General features: G+C 37.6%; 1 protein-coding gene across 5 annotated transcripts in view; it reads right to left on the minus strand.

The window, feature by feature from the left end:
* The window catches only part of cc2d2a (coiled-coil and C2 domain containing 2A), a 38,336-nt gene extending 21,898 nt beyond the window's left edge, over nucleotides 1–16,438 (minus strand). For 4 of the 5 annotated variants that reach the window (XM_067446782.1, XM_067446779.1, XM_067446780.1 and 1 more), the window contains exons 1-17: nucleotides 16,278–16,438; nucleotides 15,980–16,072; nucleotides 15,819–15,894; nucleotides 12,742–12,792; nucleotides 11,097–11,177; nucleotides 10,506–10,623; nucleotides 10,256–10,347; nucleotides 10,067–10,168; nucleotides 9,345–9,437; nucleotides 8,860–9,090; nucleotides 7,982–8,141; nucleotides 7,769–7,905; nucleotides 7,509–7,640; nucleotides 2,809–3,018; nucleotides 2,614–2,720; nucleotides 2,382–2,522; nucleotides 138–294 (exon numbers count right to left, since the gene is read on the minus strand). In XM_067446782.1, coding sequence (XP_067302883.1) covers nucleotides 138–294; nucleotides 2,382–2,522; nucleotides 2,614–2,720; nucleotides 2,809–3,018; nucleotides 7,509–7,640; nucleotides 7,769–7,905; nucleotides 7,982–8,141; nucleotides 8,860–9,090; nucleotides 9,345–9,437; nucleotides 10,067–10,168; nucleotides 10,256–10,347; nucleotides 10,506–10,623; nucleotides 11,097–11,177; nucleotides 12,742–12,792; nucleotides 15,819–15,894; nucleotides 15,980–16,005 — 1,914 coding nt within the window. In that variant the 5' untranslated portion in view covers nucleotides 16,006–16,072; nucleotides 16,278–16,438. The remainder of the gene's footprint in view (nucleotides 1–137; nucleotides 295–2,381; nucleotides 2,523–2,613; nucleotides 2,721–2,808; nucleotides 3,019–7,508; nucleotides 7,641–7,768; nucleotides 7,906–7,981; nucleotides 8,142–8,859; nucleotides 9,091–9,344; nucleotides 9,438–10,066; nucleotides 10,169–10,255; nucleotides 10,348–10,505; nucleotides 10,624–11,096; nucleotides 11,178–12,741; nucleotides 12,793–15,818; nucleotides 15,895–15,979; nucleotides 16,073–16,277) is intronic. The other variant, XM_067446781.1, reaches the window with a different exon arrangement.
* Between the last annotated feature and the right edge of the window lie 620 nt (nucleotides 16,439–17,058).

Consider the following 17,058-nt stretch of genomic DNA (forward strand, 5'->3'; position numbering starts at 1 on the left):
ACATAACATAACATAATATTAACATTGACCATGATTTGCAGGAACAAAGAGACAAAATCCACTTTAAATGAAAGTTAATGAGTTACACAGCAAGTACAAATGAGAAAGCAAACAATGTATAATCTGCGTAATAGTACCTGTTTTCTCTTCCAGGATTTCCATTCCTCATGTTGTCTTCTGTATTCACTCATCTTCTTCTGATAATCTTCCTCTGTCTCCGCCTGCAGCTCTGACACTTCCGCCATAATGTCATTCTCATACTCCTGCTCGTCCTGCTCTCTTTCCACCTTATCCCTGCAGAGGTAAAGTCACATGTCCCATTACAATGTTAGTTCACCCAAAAATACTCCCATTGTTTCGTTCCAAACCCAGAAGACTTTTGTTCATCTTTAGAACACAAATGAAGATCTTTTTGTGAGAAGTAAAAATGTGAGATTTCTGTCCCTCCGTTGACAGCTACGCAACTGACAAAAAGTTTCAAAAAGTTCATAGAGATTGTAAAACTAATCGACATGAATTGAACGGTTAAGTCCAAATTTTCTGAGGAGACTAGATCGCAAGATTGAATTTAGGCTTTTATTTAGATATAAACATTCCTCAACTCACACGTCAGTTGTGGTAAATGGAAGCTCAAGCATGTTCCAATTAGGTTCATTCTTCTGTTATGCAGCACGTTTGAGCTTCAGCAAGAACCAATGAGGTTCATTCTTCTGTTATGCAGCACATTTGAGCTTCAGCAAGAACCAATGAGGTTCATTCTTCTGTTATGCAGCACGTTTGAGCTTCAGCAAGAACCAATGAGGTTCATTCTCGTGTTACGCAGCACGTTTGAGCTTCAGCAAGAACCAATGAGGTTCATTCTCTTGTTACTCAGCACATTTGAGCTTCAGCAAGAACCAATTAGGTTCATCCTTCTGTTATGCAGCACATTTGAGCTTCAGCAAGAACCAATGAGGTTCATTCTTCTGTTATGCAGCACGTTTGAGCTTCAGCAAGAACCAATGAGGTTCATTCTCGTGTTACTCAGCACATTTGAGCTTCAGCAAGAACCAATTAGGTTCATTCTTCTGTTATGCAGCACATTTGAGCTTCAGCAAGAACCAATGAGGTTCATTCTTCTGTTATGCAGCACGTTTGAGCTTCAGCAAGAACCAATGAGGTTCATTCTCGTGTTACGCAGCACATTTGAGCTTCAGCAAGAACCAATGAGGTTCATTCTCGTGTTACTCAGCACATTTGAGCTTCAGCAAGAACCAATTAGGTTCATTCTTCTGTTATGCAGCACATTTGAGCTTCAGCAAGAACCAATGAGGTTCATTCTTCTGTTATGCAGCACGTTTGAGCTTCAGCAAGAACCAATGAGGTTCATTCTCGTGTTACGCAGCACATTTGAGCTTCAGCAAGAACCAATGAGGTTCATTCTCGTGTTACTCAGCACATTTGAGCTTCCTCAAGAACCAATGAGGTTCATTCTCGTGTTACTCAGCACATTTGAGCTTCAGCAAGAACCAATGAGGTTCATTCTTGTGTTACTCAGCACATTTGAGCTTCAGCAAGAACCAATGAGGTTCATTCTCGTGTTACGCAGCACATTTGAGCTTCAGCAAGAACCAATGAGGTTAATTCTCGTGTTACTAAGCACGTTTGAGCTTCAGCAAGAACCAATGAGGTTCATTCTCGTGTTACTCAGCACATTTGAGCTTCAGCAAGAACCAATGAGGTTCATTCTTGTGTTACGCAGCACGTTTGAGCTTCCTCAAGAACCAATGAGGTTCATTCTCGTGTTACGCAGCACGTTTGAGCTTTAGCAAGAACCAATGAGGTTAATTCTCGTGTTACGCAGCACGTTGGAGCTTTAGCAAGAACCAATGAGGTTCATTCTCGCGTTACGCAGCACGTTTTAGCTTCAGCAAGAACCAATGAGGTTCATTCTCGTGTTACGCAGCACGTTTGAGCTTCCTCAAGAACCAATGAGGTTCATTCTCGTGTTACGCAGCACGTTTGAGCTTCCTCAAGAACCAATGAGGTTCATTCTCGTGTTACGCAGCACGTTTTAGCTTCAGCAAGAACCAATGAGGTTCATTTTCGTGTTACGTAGCACGTTTGAGCTTCCTCAAGAACCACTGAGGTTCATTCTTGTGTTTTAAGCAACGTTTTAGAGCTTCAGCAAGAGGATTGTTTGAGCATCTTGTTTATGTTTGCTGATCATCATCAACAAAATTAAATCTGTGATTGAGTCTCTTCAGAAAATTTGGACTAGCTCTCAGATTTCATTTAAAAACTCTGTATGTGTGTTCTGAAGATGAATGAAAGTTTGGAATGACATGAGGGTGAGTAATTAATGACAGATATCATGACAATCAACAAATATGATGACATACCTCCTGATGAAGAGTTTGAAAGGCGTGTTGGTGAATTTCTGGAAGTCTCGAAGAGATTTCAGCTCCTTCCACACTCTAATGATGCTTTTGAGAAGAGCCCTGTCCTTCTCCTGCTCCACATCACGCAACTGACGAGTGTGTCTAATTATACAGTGAAAGACAGTGGACAGATTTAAATGTGACAGATATCATAAATATATACTGTAGGGGTGATTAAAGTTGTTTTTTTTACCTCACTTCCTGCTTGTACTCTGCCATCCTTTGCTGGGTCACCTGACTCAGAGCCTCTCCTCTGTGTAGCTCCAGCATATTATGTATTGTGTTCCTCAAACCGTTCAACTACACAAAAACACACATTCAGAATGAGTTTTAAGAATTGAAAGTAGATAACAGGAAGCTTGGTTTTGATGCCAATCTTATGGGTTACCTTATCTGTCAGGAGTCTTGTGAGGCTCTTGTGCTGTCTGGTCAGGTGCTGGTCGTACAGCTGGGCGAGACGGGCTGCCAGCACATGTTCACGGCTGAAGAGAGGATGATGGGAGAAGATGAGGCCCGATACGTCTACATCTAACTGGTAGTCTGCCTGGGGATCACCCATTCCAGCAATGTAGAGGTTCACATGCTTTGACTTCAGAGCCTTAAAAGAGCAGACAACAGTGGAAACACCATATGTCATTAATTCAGTATGAATACATATCATTCATTAGTCCTGAATCACAATCTAGTAACACATCTGCTTAATTACTGACATCCAATTAACTTGATAAATAAATGTAAAAACCTTACAGGCATCAGAATCATCAAATCACCACATTATAACTGAATAGCTCCAACCTACAACTACTATTAGTATATCCAAATGTACACAATACATGCATTAGACTCACACTGCAAAATATGCATTTAGTATTTTTGTCTTGTTTCTAGTCAAAATATCTAAACAATTTTAGATTAAGAAACGTATACTAGACAAGTACAAATTATTGTCTTGTTTGGGGAAAAAATAATTCAAAATTAAGAGAGTTTTTGCTTAAAAATAAGCTAAATAATCTGCCAATGGGGTAAGAAAAGTAATCTTGTTTTCTGTTTGAATTAAGATTATTTTAAGCAAAAACTCTCTTAATTTGTAGTTATTTTTTCCCAAAACAAGACAATTACTTTTACTTGTCTAGAAAATACTTCTTGTTTTAAGAATTGTTAGATATTTTGACTAGAAACAAGACAAAAACACTAAGTAAGAAATGCATGTACTCAAGTTATGTCTGTAGGTAGACATGTCAGCATTTTTGTTTGTCACTTGTTACATTTTTTTTTACAAAAATTAAAAAAATAAAAAAATAAAAAAAGCATTTCAGGTCCTATTTTGTAGCGTACCATGAAAGTGCCTGTAGTTGTTTTTCTTTCTTAGGTAACAGGGAGGAATGGTTGAGCTTGACGAATAACACTACTCCTCTACAGCCTGTGCTGTGCAAGAGGACTCTTTCTTATTGGTTATCAGCCATGCATGCCTGATGTCTACTTCATGTTTCTTATTTTCACTCTTTTATGTTTTAATATATTGCATTAAAAGAGCACTTTGTGTCAATTAGTTCCACATGTCTGTGAGCACTTTAATGTTCAATGTCCTCATGATGTGTTCTTCTTCTATTTCCATGTAGCAATCATAATTTGCAAGCAACTCTTGATTTATTAAACACACATGGCTGAATGGGTGTGTCATCACTCCATTGTGTGTGTGTGTGTGTGTACATCCTAATGTCCATTACATATCTCCTATTTTGAGTTCTGTAAGGCGTGACCGGCACATATGTGACCTCACTGCCCCGTCTTAATGCAGAACCTGTGACATCATCACACATCTGGATCCCATCTCCGTTCTCACACCTCTCATCTCCACAAATATTATTGGCAGTTCATATTGCCTGGAAACAGGCTGCATGGAGGATTTGACACTTTAGCATGATTTTTAAAAGTCACCCACAAAGAGAAATGTCTAGCGCATTAAATATTTTAGAGCTAAGATAAGCTAAGCTAATAAAAAAATATTCACTATAGAAATTTTCGCAACTTGCCATGAGATTTGATTAATTTCCATGATGGTTTCCAGACCTACGAGTCACAATCTTAACATTCTCTGATATTTCCAAGTGTTGTATTTCAATAATTGTATGTGGGAAAGCAACAACTAATTCCTCATCTCTAGGCAAACGTTAGAGGTCTGGTGCCTTAGGACCAAACTGTCATCCAAAACCAGTGCATTTAAAGTCCCCCTAAAATCAAAATGGAAGTTTTTGGCTTTTAGTATGAATATCCTCAATGTTATCTATAAGCTAGTGTGCTCCAACACAATGACAAAATTCACACTTGACAGAGTATTCAAAACTTTGTCTCTCACTTCTGCCAATATGAAACAATGATTTTGATGACTTAACACTACATTTCAGATTCTCGTTAGATTTTCTGTCCAATAAAATGGCCTCTAGAATCTGAAGCCCTGCCCCCACATTATAAATAAGCGCTGAAGCTGTGGCTGAAATCGCACAATTGCTGTTTTCTACATAGTGAATGGCACATAGTTAAAGGGTTACTTCAGCGATTAGCATATGGCTTTGTATCAGTAGAAACCCTGGAGTATATTCGAATGATTGGATGATCTTCCCAGCGCTGAAGTACTCCTTTAACGGGGATAGGGAACATGTAAATATGCTTTCCACTGAGGCAAATAATGTCTGGTTTCATGTTAGTGTCACGTGAACCACTACAGCTCCAGTCCAGAGACACGACAGCACAGAGCGAATCATGTGATCGAGTCGGCTAAGTCTATAAAACGTATAGGACCCGTTCTCCACAAAATGCTGTATTATAAAGAGATATGAAGAAGAAACGGTTAGAGAATAGAAGGAATTTATTTTTAAAGAAGGGGAGGAGCTATTCAATATGCCCCGCCCTGTCTTTCTGTTTTAGTGGAAATTACGTCAACACATTGAATAATGCTGTGCATCTAATTCATCCCAGCTGGTTGTTATCACAAAATAAAGTCAAACAGGGTGATCAGGAAACCGACGCAAATCGCTTATTAAGGAGCTCCTTAGTACAAGCCTATTTGCCACATAAATAACACATGAAATATTGATTTGAGTTTAAACATTTTACCAGCTCATTAAAATGCAAAGCTTCAGAGAAGAAAAACAATTCCTAGAAAGCACCCTTTGCTGCTATAACAGCTTCAACTCTTCTGGGAAGGCTTTCCACAAGGTTTAGGAGTGTGTTTATAGGAATTTTTGACCATTCTTCTAGAAGTGCATTTGTGAGGTAGGCACTGAGGTTGGATGAGAAGGTCTGGCTCTCAGTCTCCACTCTAAATTCATCCCAAAGGTGTTCTATCGGGTTGAGGTCAGGACTCTGTGCAGGCCACTCAAGTTCCTCCACACCAAACTCACTCATCCATGTCTTTATGGACCGACGCTTTGTGCACTGGTGTGCAGTCATGTTGGAACAGGAAGGGGCCATCCCCAAACTGTGCCCACAAATTTGGGAGCATGAAATTGTCCAAAATGTCTTGGTATGCTGAAGCATTAGGAGTTCTTTTCACCAAGCCCAACCATTGAAAAACTTAATTAAATTCTGCCAAATTTATTATGAAATTCAAACAATAAATGTTGTGTTTTTCTTTAAATGTAGTGTTTATATTTCAACAAGAAATTGGAGTATGGCCCTGTATGACATCATGAAGGGCGGAATTCCTTTTATGGACACTTTTCCCGGGTGAGCGCAAGAACACACACACACACACACACACACACACACACCAACCAGAGTGAGAGCAATAGCACGGTCATCAATTAGCTTTGCTTGGGTTACAGAAGCCAAAGGCTTCTGTAATGTAATATATAATTCCAAATGTCCTCACAATGTAATTTACCTGAGATCACTATATTGTGGGGACCAGCCAGCAGTCCCCACAATGTAAATGGATATATAAACATACTAAATGATGTTTATTTGAAAATGTAAAAATGCAGAATGCTTCCTGTGATGGGTAGGTTTAGGAGAAGGGGCAGTGTAGGGGGGTAGAAAATACGGTTTGTACAGTATAAAAACCATTACGCCTATGGAAAGTCCCTAGCCTGACAAGCCAGACCCACATCAAGATGTTTGTTCAGGAAACTCACCATTGGCAGGGTTCAATCCGAGGGGCGGGAAAAACGGTTGTCTTTCAAACTCCCTCTGCACGGTGTGCACGCAATTGGATAGCGCTACAACCAACCAGAGCAACGAAGGTGAAGCAGAGCTCGTTGAAAGATTAAACATTCGCCGTATCCGGTCGGCAAAACTCCGAACACATCTTCCGTTCTTAAGAATGACTTCAGTGCCGTTCTTTGTTCTTTTCTCAAAGAAAAGCTTAACTCCAAGTCTTCCAGAGTCGCGGTCAAAGCTGATTCGAAAGACCGCCGTTCACCAGTTTGTGTTTACTAGAAGCACACAAGTGCAACTCTGTCGTCATTATGTTAAGCCCCGCCCACCGACTCTATACACGATGTGATTGTCCCGACCAGAGTTTGGCTTTTACAGCTCTGAAGGGTATTGAGAGATACTAGACGACGCTCACTGCAAATTAGATTTGCTGCCGCTAGGGTGCGTCTAGATTTCTAGGCTAGAAAGTCCCCACAATTCACAAAAACCTAACGTGTGTGTGTGTGTGTTTGTATGTGTGTTTCTTTAGTTCTTCACAGTGCACACCTCCATGATATGAAGGATGCAGTACTACTCTATAGGTACTCAAGATTAACATGAGATATGCAGAAACTGTGTGTTGTTTCCTTTAAGTGTTTATAGGCAACTCAGTTTTTATTTGAGTGTGAATTATTGAATAAATGTGATGAATTGCTCGCTTATTGAATATGCTTTAACATAAAAGATGATGCACACCTGAAGGTAAAAATAATCCCATAAATCAATTTAACAGGCAAGTATTGTCACTTCATGGAAAATATCACTGCCACCACAGATAATATGAAAATCTTTGGGAGTCAGCTGTGCACGACAGGCCTAAACTAGCCAAGGTACCAGGCACAAAAACACACAAAATATAATCTAATTGTTGTTATCAATAACTGGATCTCTCACCTTTCTGTAGACAGTCTGCAGCGCTGAGTCCAGCTCATCCTCCAGGTGGAAGAGAGGCGGTCTGGAGGAGGACTCTTTGATCGGGTCGGGCAAAGCCATAATACGCCCATCGTCTCCAAACCACTTCCTTCCCTGCAGAAATAATATCACATTACAGATAACAACATTTGTAAACACGTTTGTTTTTTACAGTATACATTTCATAGAAGTCAGCATATGAGTTTGGTGCTCTTGCCCAATCATGATTTTTCTTTAATTACCTCGACCTGCTTGAGTATTCGGTTTTCCAAAATGTTCTGATTTGCCAGGCAGACGGGTGGCCTCTCCCCCACATATAACCCCTCCTCCTCCAGGTAACGGGGACGCACATTCTCTGCCAGCTTACTGGAAGCTGGGACTGGGTGACACAATGAATACCGATCATCTGACCTGCTATAGGAGGGTTAAGATAAAGAGTGTTTCCGTTTCTGTACCTGGCCTCATGCTGGGAACAAACAGTGTCTCTCGCTCCCTCTGCAGTCGCCTACTGTAGTCCATATACTCCGCCCTCCTCACTTCCAGGAAGTCCTGTGCTGATTGGTCAATGATGAACAAATCCTCCTCCTCATCTCTGACCAGTGGGGCATCTTCATCCTAAACAGGGATTGAATAGCATTAAGGGTAGTTGATATGAAATTTCCAAGTAGAGACACATGCTATATTCAATCTAAAACTTTTTGTAATAACATTTTTAAATTGCAATAAATAAAATTACAATAAATACAATTGTTATGGACTAATATAAATTGAGAGAATGCACTGATAACTTAAAATAACTATTAATCGCGATTAATCGCATACAAAATAAAAGTTTGTGTGTTTAGATAATGTATGTTGCATAAGTGTGTGTACTGTGTATAAATATTATGTATATTTGAATACACACACATACATGTATACATTTAAGAAATGCAGTATTTGTGCGTATATACTTTATATATATTTATATAATTTATATTATATATAAATAAATTTATTTTATATATAAAACACTTCTTAAATATATACATACATGTGTGTGTGTATTTTTATACATAATAAGTATACACAGTACACACATACAGTATATTATGCAAACACAAACTTTTATTTTGGATGCAATTATTATCTTGTTTAATACGTTGATTTTGTCATCATTTGCTATATTACGTTTTTTCAAGGTAAATGTAGGTGTCTTTCCAAAAAAAGACATTTGGAGCCTCCAAAAGGACAGCAAATAACCAAATTATAATATAAGGAGTTCATAAATTTAATAAAGTACAAATACAACAAGGTCTTTTTTGTTTATTCTAATCACATAAATACAAGTCACCCTGGCTTCAGACTCCTCTCCTTCACAATCTCTCTCCAACTCCCGCTCTTCCTCCCGTTCTTCTTCTTCATCCTCTTCTCCTTCTTCCCCTGATTCCCCATCTCCTTCCTCCTCCGCTCCTCTTCTCCTGGAACGACTTTTCTTACTCCGGCGTTGCTGTTGAGGCTCTGGGTCGAAGTTGAAGGTGAAGAAGTTGTACGCCTCTTCAGCGGTCGGCAAATCAGCCTCAGTCTGCTCAGAAACCAAACACACATCTATTTCAGGATCTGGGGATTTTAAGGTTATTTCTTAAATAATTCAGCCAATTCTGTTCATTTATACGAATAATATCATCTTTATTTATACACACATGCACTATGCCCAATGTAGACTAGAGTGTGAAAAATGTTAAAAAGTCAGAATTTATCCTTTTATGTAATATCTATTGCTTTCTTTACCTTCTGAGGATGCTTTTCATCCTCGCAGGAGAAGAATAAGTTCCTTACCCTTTTGTCTTTGGTTACCCGTCTGGCCACATCACGAAACTTCAGCCTGGAAACAAAGGATGAGTCTTCATCAGCCCGTACATCTGGATCCGTCTGGAGGAGGACACCATGATAGGATGTGAGCAAATCAGACAACGTTTCAAACTCATAAACTAGACTAGACTAGAGTGTTTTACTTTTAATTACAAAATGTACTAAAATCATCTGTATCTATATTGAACTACGGTTCAAACTATTTTTGAAGTCGTCTAGTCATCTCAATTTGGACAATGACAAACTCGCTCAAATCCTTACGCTTGCCCATTTGTCCTGCTTCTAACACATCAAATTTCAGGACTTAAGTGCCATGCTGAAAAGATAATCAATGTTATTCACTTTGCCCCTCAAAATGTTATGCCAGTTTGGTGTGTATATATATATATATATATATATATATATATATATATATATATATATATATATATATATATATATATATATATATATATATATATATATATTATATTATATTATATTATATTACAAAAAATTATATTAGTTTAAAAAAAATAAGTTTTTGTTCTATACTTATTTTTAATAATTATAATATAATTAATAATATATATATAATGTGCAATATATAACAGCGTTTGATTTATAGTGACAGGGAAACTAAATGAGACAAAGATGCTGACATTTCTTTTATCAACACTGTCATTTGCCTGTTTAAAAATGGTGCTTACATCTCTGTCGAATCTAGTGAGGGTATCTCTGTCCCGTAGACTCTGTAGACGGCTGGCAGGCTCAATGATGCTCTCCTGTTCTAGAAGACTAGCTGCTTTAGACTGAAGGGATGGCACAATTGTGAATTAGTATTCTGAAATATATTCTGTAATAAATGTTGTATTTTCCTCTCACAGGACGGCCTTTACCTTCGCTGCTCTCAGCTTCTCAGTCATACGCTGCCTCATGGTGGTCTCTGATTGGCTGGATCCTGGTCTCATCACAGGACGAGGAGGAAGATCTAGAGAGATTGTGAGGATGAGTGTTGTGCTCCTAAGAAGAACAGCTTCACATTATGAAATGTATGAACTTAGTTGGCACATGCTATAGAGTCATGGCACCCAACCCTAGCTAAACCTACACTTTTAAAGAAGTCTATAAACTGGAGAATTCCCTCACCTCTCGGTGAGCTTCCTCCTCGCTGTTCATCATCTCGTCTGTCCTGCTCCTCTCTCATCTCCTGCACTGCTGTCACCTCCTCATCTGGAGGAGACTCCACCATCATCTCCTTAAGCAGCTACAACATGCAGACATTACAGACAAAGCAAATCCATGTGAATGAGGTCTGAGGTGATTCTGAAACAACCTCTAAATGGGCTGATATTTTGTACCAATACAAAATTTTCTGAATAAATAAATAGCAATGAAACATTCATAAAGTAATATCATGTTTTTGATTATTGTAGTAAAACTATGCAAATTTATATTTTTAAGAAAAATGTTACATTAATATTAAAAAAATTATATGTATATATAAGATCAATTATATATACAGTATATACATATAATATATAAAGTCAGGCACAGTACACAAACATATATTATGTAAAGCATACACAAACTTTTATTTTCGATGCGATTAATCACAATACATTTTCCCCAGCACTAGGTTTTTGTTGTAGAAGTCATTATTGTTTGATAATAAAATTATAAAATTATTTTTCAATATTGCTAAGCATACACTATTCATAAAGTTAGCACAGTCCTGACCTTCTTCTTCTTTTTCATTCTTTTTGCCATCACCGAACGTCTGAGTGTCTCACCATGGTCCTGTTCTCCACCCGCCAGCTCCTAATATAACATATTAATATGAATTAATAAATATTAATATTTCAATTGTGTGTGTGTGCGTGCGTGTGTGCGTGCGTGCGTGCGTGTGTGTTTTTTACCTTTATATTTATGTATGTGGGTTTTTCAATTTGTAGATTTTCAAAATTCTGGTTAATTATTAAAAATAAGTATAGAACAAAAACTTATTTTTTTTAAACTAATATAAATTTTTGTACTTTGTAAACAAAAAAATATAAAAAATAGGTCCATATGATATACTTCAATAATGTTCAAATGAATAATATAATATAATATAATATAATATAATATAATATAATATAATATAATATAATATAATATAATATAATATAATATAACATAATATAACATAATATAATATAACATAATATAATATATAAAAGCAGTTAAGGAAGTTACATGCTTGGATACAAGAAGAATGAAAGAATAGTCAAAAAGCCCAGAAGAAAAGCATTGAACGAATTGTGTTATTCCTAAAACCTGGAATCATTTGAACCAGTTAAAGCTACACTATGTCATTTGAGCACATAATCTTGGGACATGACTGTGCTCTTCACCACACAGCTGGTGGAAAAGAATCAGGATAAGACTCGGGCAGAAATCATGTTCATGGATGTGATTATTAACGTTACTGTAGTATGAAGCAGAGCAGGACCGAGTGTAGAGGAGCTGAGCAAGGCCACTCGTGTGCAGCGGGACTTTTATTATGACGGGACACAGTCACCGGCACCATTTCTGCTTTTCCGGTCATGAGTATGAGGTAACGCAGCTCTGCTTATCATATTAGATACATTTAAGTGTGTTTAAAATAATGTTATGACATTACTCTGTTCGTGTCAAACTGCCAAACTGCTGAAATCACGTGACATTGGCGATCCGAATCATGAATCAATAAGATAATTCATGGCCGTTTGAATCTTTATTTGAGGTTTGAAAACAAACGCGGAAGAGAAGACAATGCTGAATAAAGTCTTTGTTATTTTTGGACCAAAATGTATTTTCGATACTTCAAGAGATTCTAACTAACTAACTGATGTCACATATGGACTACTTTGATGATGTTTTTATTCCCTTTCTGGACATGGACAATATAATGTGCATAGACTTAGATACGCTCTCGGACTAAATATAAAATATCTTAAACTGTGTTCTGAAGATGAACGGAGGTCTTACAGGTGAGGAACGACATTAAGGTGTCATTAATGACATCAATTTCAATTTTGGGTGAACTAACCCTTTTAAACAGCAGTTTTCTCACGATATACAAATAGTTGGAAACATTTGGGATATTGTCAGAACACAACTGAACAAAAGGTTCTTGGATATTTTACTGCAAAAATACTACATAGTGCACCTTTAAGACACATTTACAGGTGAGGTGCTCTTTTTGTCCTTATTGGCAGTATAAAATTACCATCCACTTTCATGGTGTGAAAAAGATACATTCTGGTAAGGGAGATATATTTGAGAGAATTAAGAATTAAGCAAACCAGAGGGAAAGTGTTAGGGCACTACAGAAAGTTGAAAATGTGAGTACAGAACCAACCTCCACCGCAGTGTGATCCTTAGACAAAGCCCAGTCTGACGGAACCAAAGCCTACAGCAGATCAGCACACACTTGACATACATGTGTTCAGTGAAGCTGAAGCTTTATTCTGCTACAGTGCAGCTTGTATGACAATATTCAGAATGATATCAAATACAGCAAATAATGTAAGTGCATGTCTATATAGAGTGCAACAGTGCCCGGTCACTTTTTCAGCGGCGCTGGTTTCGGAGGTATTTTTTTTCCCATTCATTTCTCCCATAGGGATTACAAAAAAATTCTTTGTTAAAGCGATATACGCAAAGAACCAAATCAGCCAGCTACGAGGTCAATCATAACATCACAAACTTTGATTCGAAGCAAAAAGATTTTAAATCGAAAAAAAAAAAAAAACAGTTTAGTGATGTACCATGAAGCATTGCAAACAGCATAGTCAAATTAAAACAATTTAGAATGTTTAATAAGTGATGGATTGGTGAGTTTGGGGTCGTTTTTAATCAAATCTGCTGTAAATTGTGTAATTTTCCACAATCAGAGCATTTTTTTATGAAGTTACAAGCGAAAATGTGACACAAATGCTTCATCCATATATTATTTACATATGGGACATGCAGAGCTTCATTCTTCTCCATGAGACCTTTCAAATGCTGAATGACAGATGACTATCTGAGCTGTAGGATGTTTTTGACATATTACAGGACATAGTGCAAAAAAAGTCTTTCATAAACTATGAAAAACCTTTTCTTTATTTATCAGCAAATGACTCAGAGCTACTTAGAAGATATTCAAGTTTCTAAAAGCATTTTTAAAGTTCATACTCTAAGCTTTCAAATATCATCTACAGGGAGTGCAGAACTATTAGGCAAATGAGTATTTTGACCACATCATCCTCGTTATGCATGTTGTCTTACTCCAAGCTGTATAGGCTGGAAAGCCTACTACCAATTAAACATATTAGGTGATGTGCATCTCTGTAATGAGAAGGGGTGTGGTCTAATGACATCAACACCCTATATCAGGTGTGCATAATTATTAGGCAACTTCCTTTCCTTTGGCAAAATGGGTCAAAAGAAGGACTTGACAGGCTCAGAAAAGTCAAAAATAGTGAGATATATTGCAGAGGGATGCAGCAGTCTTAAAATAGCCAAGCTTCTGAAGTGTGATCATTCAACAATCAAGCGTTTCATTCAAAATAGTCAACAGGGTCGCAAGAAGCGTGAGGAAAAACCAAGGCGCAAAATAACTGCCCGTGAACTGAGAAAAGTCAAGCGTGCAGCTGCCAAGATGCCACTTGCCACCAGTTTGGCCTTATTTCAGAGCTGCAACATCACTGGAGTGCCCAAAAGCACAAGGTGTGCAATACTCAGAGACATGGCCAAGGTAAGAAAGGCAGAAAGTCGACCACCACTGAACAAGACACACAAGCTGAAACGTCAAGACTGGGCCAAGAAATATCTCAAGACTGATTTTTCTAAGGTTTTATGGACTGATGAAATGAGAGTGAGTCTTGATGGGCCAGATGGATGGGCCCGTGGCTGGATTGGTAAAGGGCAGAGAGCTCCAGTCCGACTCAGACGCCAGCAAGGTGGAGGTGGAGTACTGGTTTGGGCTGGTATCATCAAAGATGAGCTTGTGGGGCCTTTTCGGGTTGTGGATGGAGTCAAGCTCAACTCCCAGTCCTACTGCCAGTTTCTGGAAGACACCTTCTTCAAGCAGTGGTACAGGAAGAAGTCTGCATCCTTCAAGAAAAACATGATTTTCATGCAGGACAATGCTCCATCACACGCGTTCAAGTACTCAACAGCGTGGCTGGCAAGAAAGGGTATAAAAGAAGAAAATCTAATGATATGGCCTCCTTGTTCACCTGATCTGAACCCCATTGAGAACCTGTGGTCCATCATCAAATGTGCGATTTACAAGGAGGGAAAACAGTACACCTCTCTGAAGTGTCTGGGAGGCTGTGGTTGCTGCTGCACGCAATGTTGATGGTGAACAGATCAAAACACTGACAGAATCCATGGATGGCAGGCTTTTGAGTGTCCTTGCAAAGAAAGGTGGCTATATTGGTCACTGATTTGTTTTTGTTTGGTTTTTGAATGTCAGAAATGTATATTTGTGAATGTTGGGATGTTATATTGGTTTCACTGGTAAAAATAAATAATTGAAATGGGTATACATTTGTTTTTTGTTAAGTTGCCTAATAATTAGTCACCTGCACACACAGATATCCCCCTAAAATAGCTAAAACTAAAAACTTCCAAAAATATTGAGCTTTGATATTAATGAGTTTTTTGTGTTCATTGAGAACATGGTTGTTGTTCAATAATAAAATTAATCCTCAAAAATACAACTTGCCTAATAATTCTGCACTCCCTGTATTTTGTGTTGATCAAGGCAGAAGTTTTGAAAAATATGATTATAATTTTTTTCAGAGCTTGGTGGCACAGGGCAGCAGTACACTTCGGGTTTATAGGGTTAAAGGTTCATAAGTTATTGCTAAAAATCAATTTTGCTATGGAGGAAATGAATGGAGTTCCAGATCCGGACTGTTGCACTCCATTGCCCCAAAGTGCAGCATCTTACACAAACAACAGCAACACATAGAAATGTAAATGGCAATTACTGTTTATTATATTAAACATTAGGGGTTTTCAATCTTTTAGGTGCTGCGGACAGCCAAATATGATCATCCTTGTGTGAGGGACCCCGTCTGGAAATTGACATCTATCGACAATTATAGTCACCAAATTTTTACACTGAAAAGTGAATATTATGAATCTAAAATGAGTTTCTATTTAGATTTCCATTTCTACCTATAGTAATGTACCGATAGTAATATTAATTCATTTGTTTTCTTGTTTATTTATTAAATTTTAACCTATTGTAATATATTTAATCGATGAACCAATATTGTTTGTATTCATTTTATTTGATTGAAACGAACTAAATTAACATACATACTTTGTTTTAAAATTTAAATCGTATTGTTTAGAGGTTTTTTTTTTTTCCAGACATTTCCACAGAACCCAGGTTGAAAACCCCTGTATTATAATGTCCTGCATACTAATTATCATAACCTGTTTATCATCTCTCACTCTTCCTAAAGACTCCTGCAGTTCTCTCCTCTTCTTCCTGATCTTCTCCCGCACATCACTGAAGACAACAGTCAGAAAACGTACTCTTACAGCAATCACATTTTTCAGTTTTTATTCCTGAAATAGTTCAAACGGAAGATTACCTGGGCGAAGACATTTTGGTGGTCATGAATACAATTACTGATGTCAGATATCTTCCCAATTCATATCAGATCAGAAAGGACTTCTTGACGAAACTGTAATAAAGTGAGTTTATAATATAGGAACTGACTGTAACTGTGACTGTTATCCTCCACAGCAAACACGCGTGATGTTTCTGCTAATAAACAATCACCCTGAGTAACAAAAATAATGCAAATGCTTTCCAGACTGCAAAAGTGCGAATAGCATTAAATCACTGACGGCGCAGCAAATAAATATATATTTTTGGTAGAGTTTTACCGTCATGCTGAGTCTCGCTGCCTGGTAACGGATGTAAATAATCTCACTGCAACCAAACACACGACTGTTTGCGTCCGGTCCAACCCACTCTATGTCAGAGCGGCTTTTCATTGGCCCAGACTCCCCTCAATCACCTAAATCTGGTGACGCCACGCCAGTAGGCGATATATCATGGTGAACGTGTAATTGTGGTTTTAATTATGAAGATTATTTGATTGTGCACGGAAATGTTTACAATACGACTAAAATTAGCTTTAATATAAAAACAAAAGCATGTTATATATTTATTTTTAAAATTATACAATTTCTAAACAGTTACACCCATACTGATATTAAAGGGTTAGTTTAAAATCATCCAAGTGGATGCTGCACACTGGTGGTGGTTGAGGAGAGACCCCTGACATGAGTGTGAAGCGCTTTGGGTGTACAGTTGTACATTTGAAAGCGCTATATAAATGCCTCATTCATTCATTCATTCATTCATTCATTCATTCATTCATTCATTCATTCATTCATTCAGTTCACCCAAAAATGAAATTGGTGTCATTAATGACTCACCCTAATGTCGTTCCACACCAAATATTTTATATTTAGTCTGACAGCGTATGGAAGTGTATGCACACTATAGCCTACTGTCCATGTCCAGAAAAGGAATAAAAACATCGTCAAAGTAGTCCAAATGTGACATCAGTTAGTTAGTTAGAATCTAATTTTGGTTTAAAAATAACAAAAACTATGACACTTTATTCAGCATTGTCTTCTCTTCCGCATTTGTTTTCAA

The sequence above is a fragment of the Pseudorasbora parva genome, chromosome 6 (assembly GCF_024679245.1).
Source record: "Pseudorasbora parva isolate DD20220531a chromosome 6, ASM2467924v1, whole genome shotgun sequence".
NCBI classification, from domain to species: domain Eukaryota; kingdom Metazoa; phylum Chordata; class Actinopteri; order Cypriniformes; family Gobionidae; genus Pseudorasbora; species Pseudorasbora parva.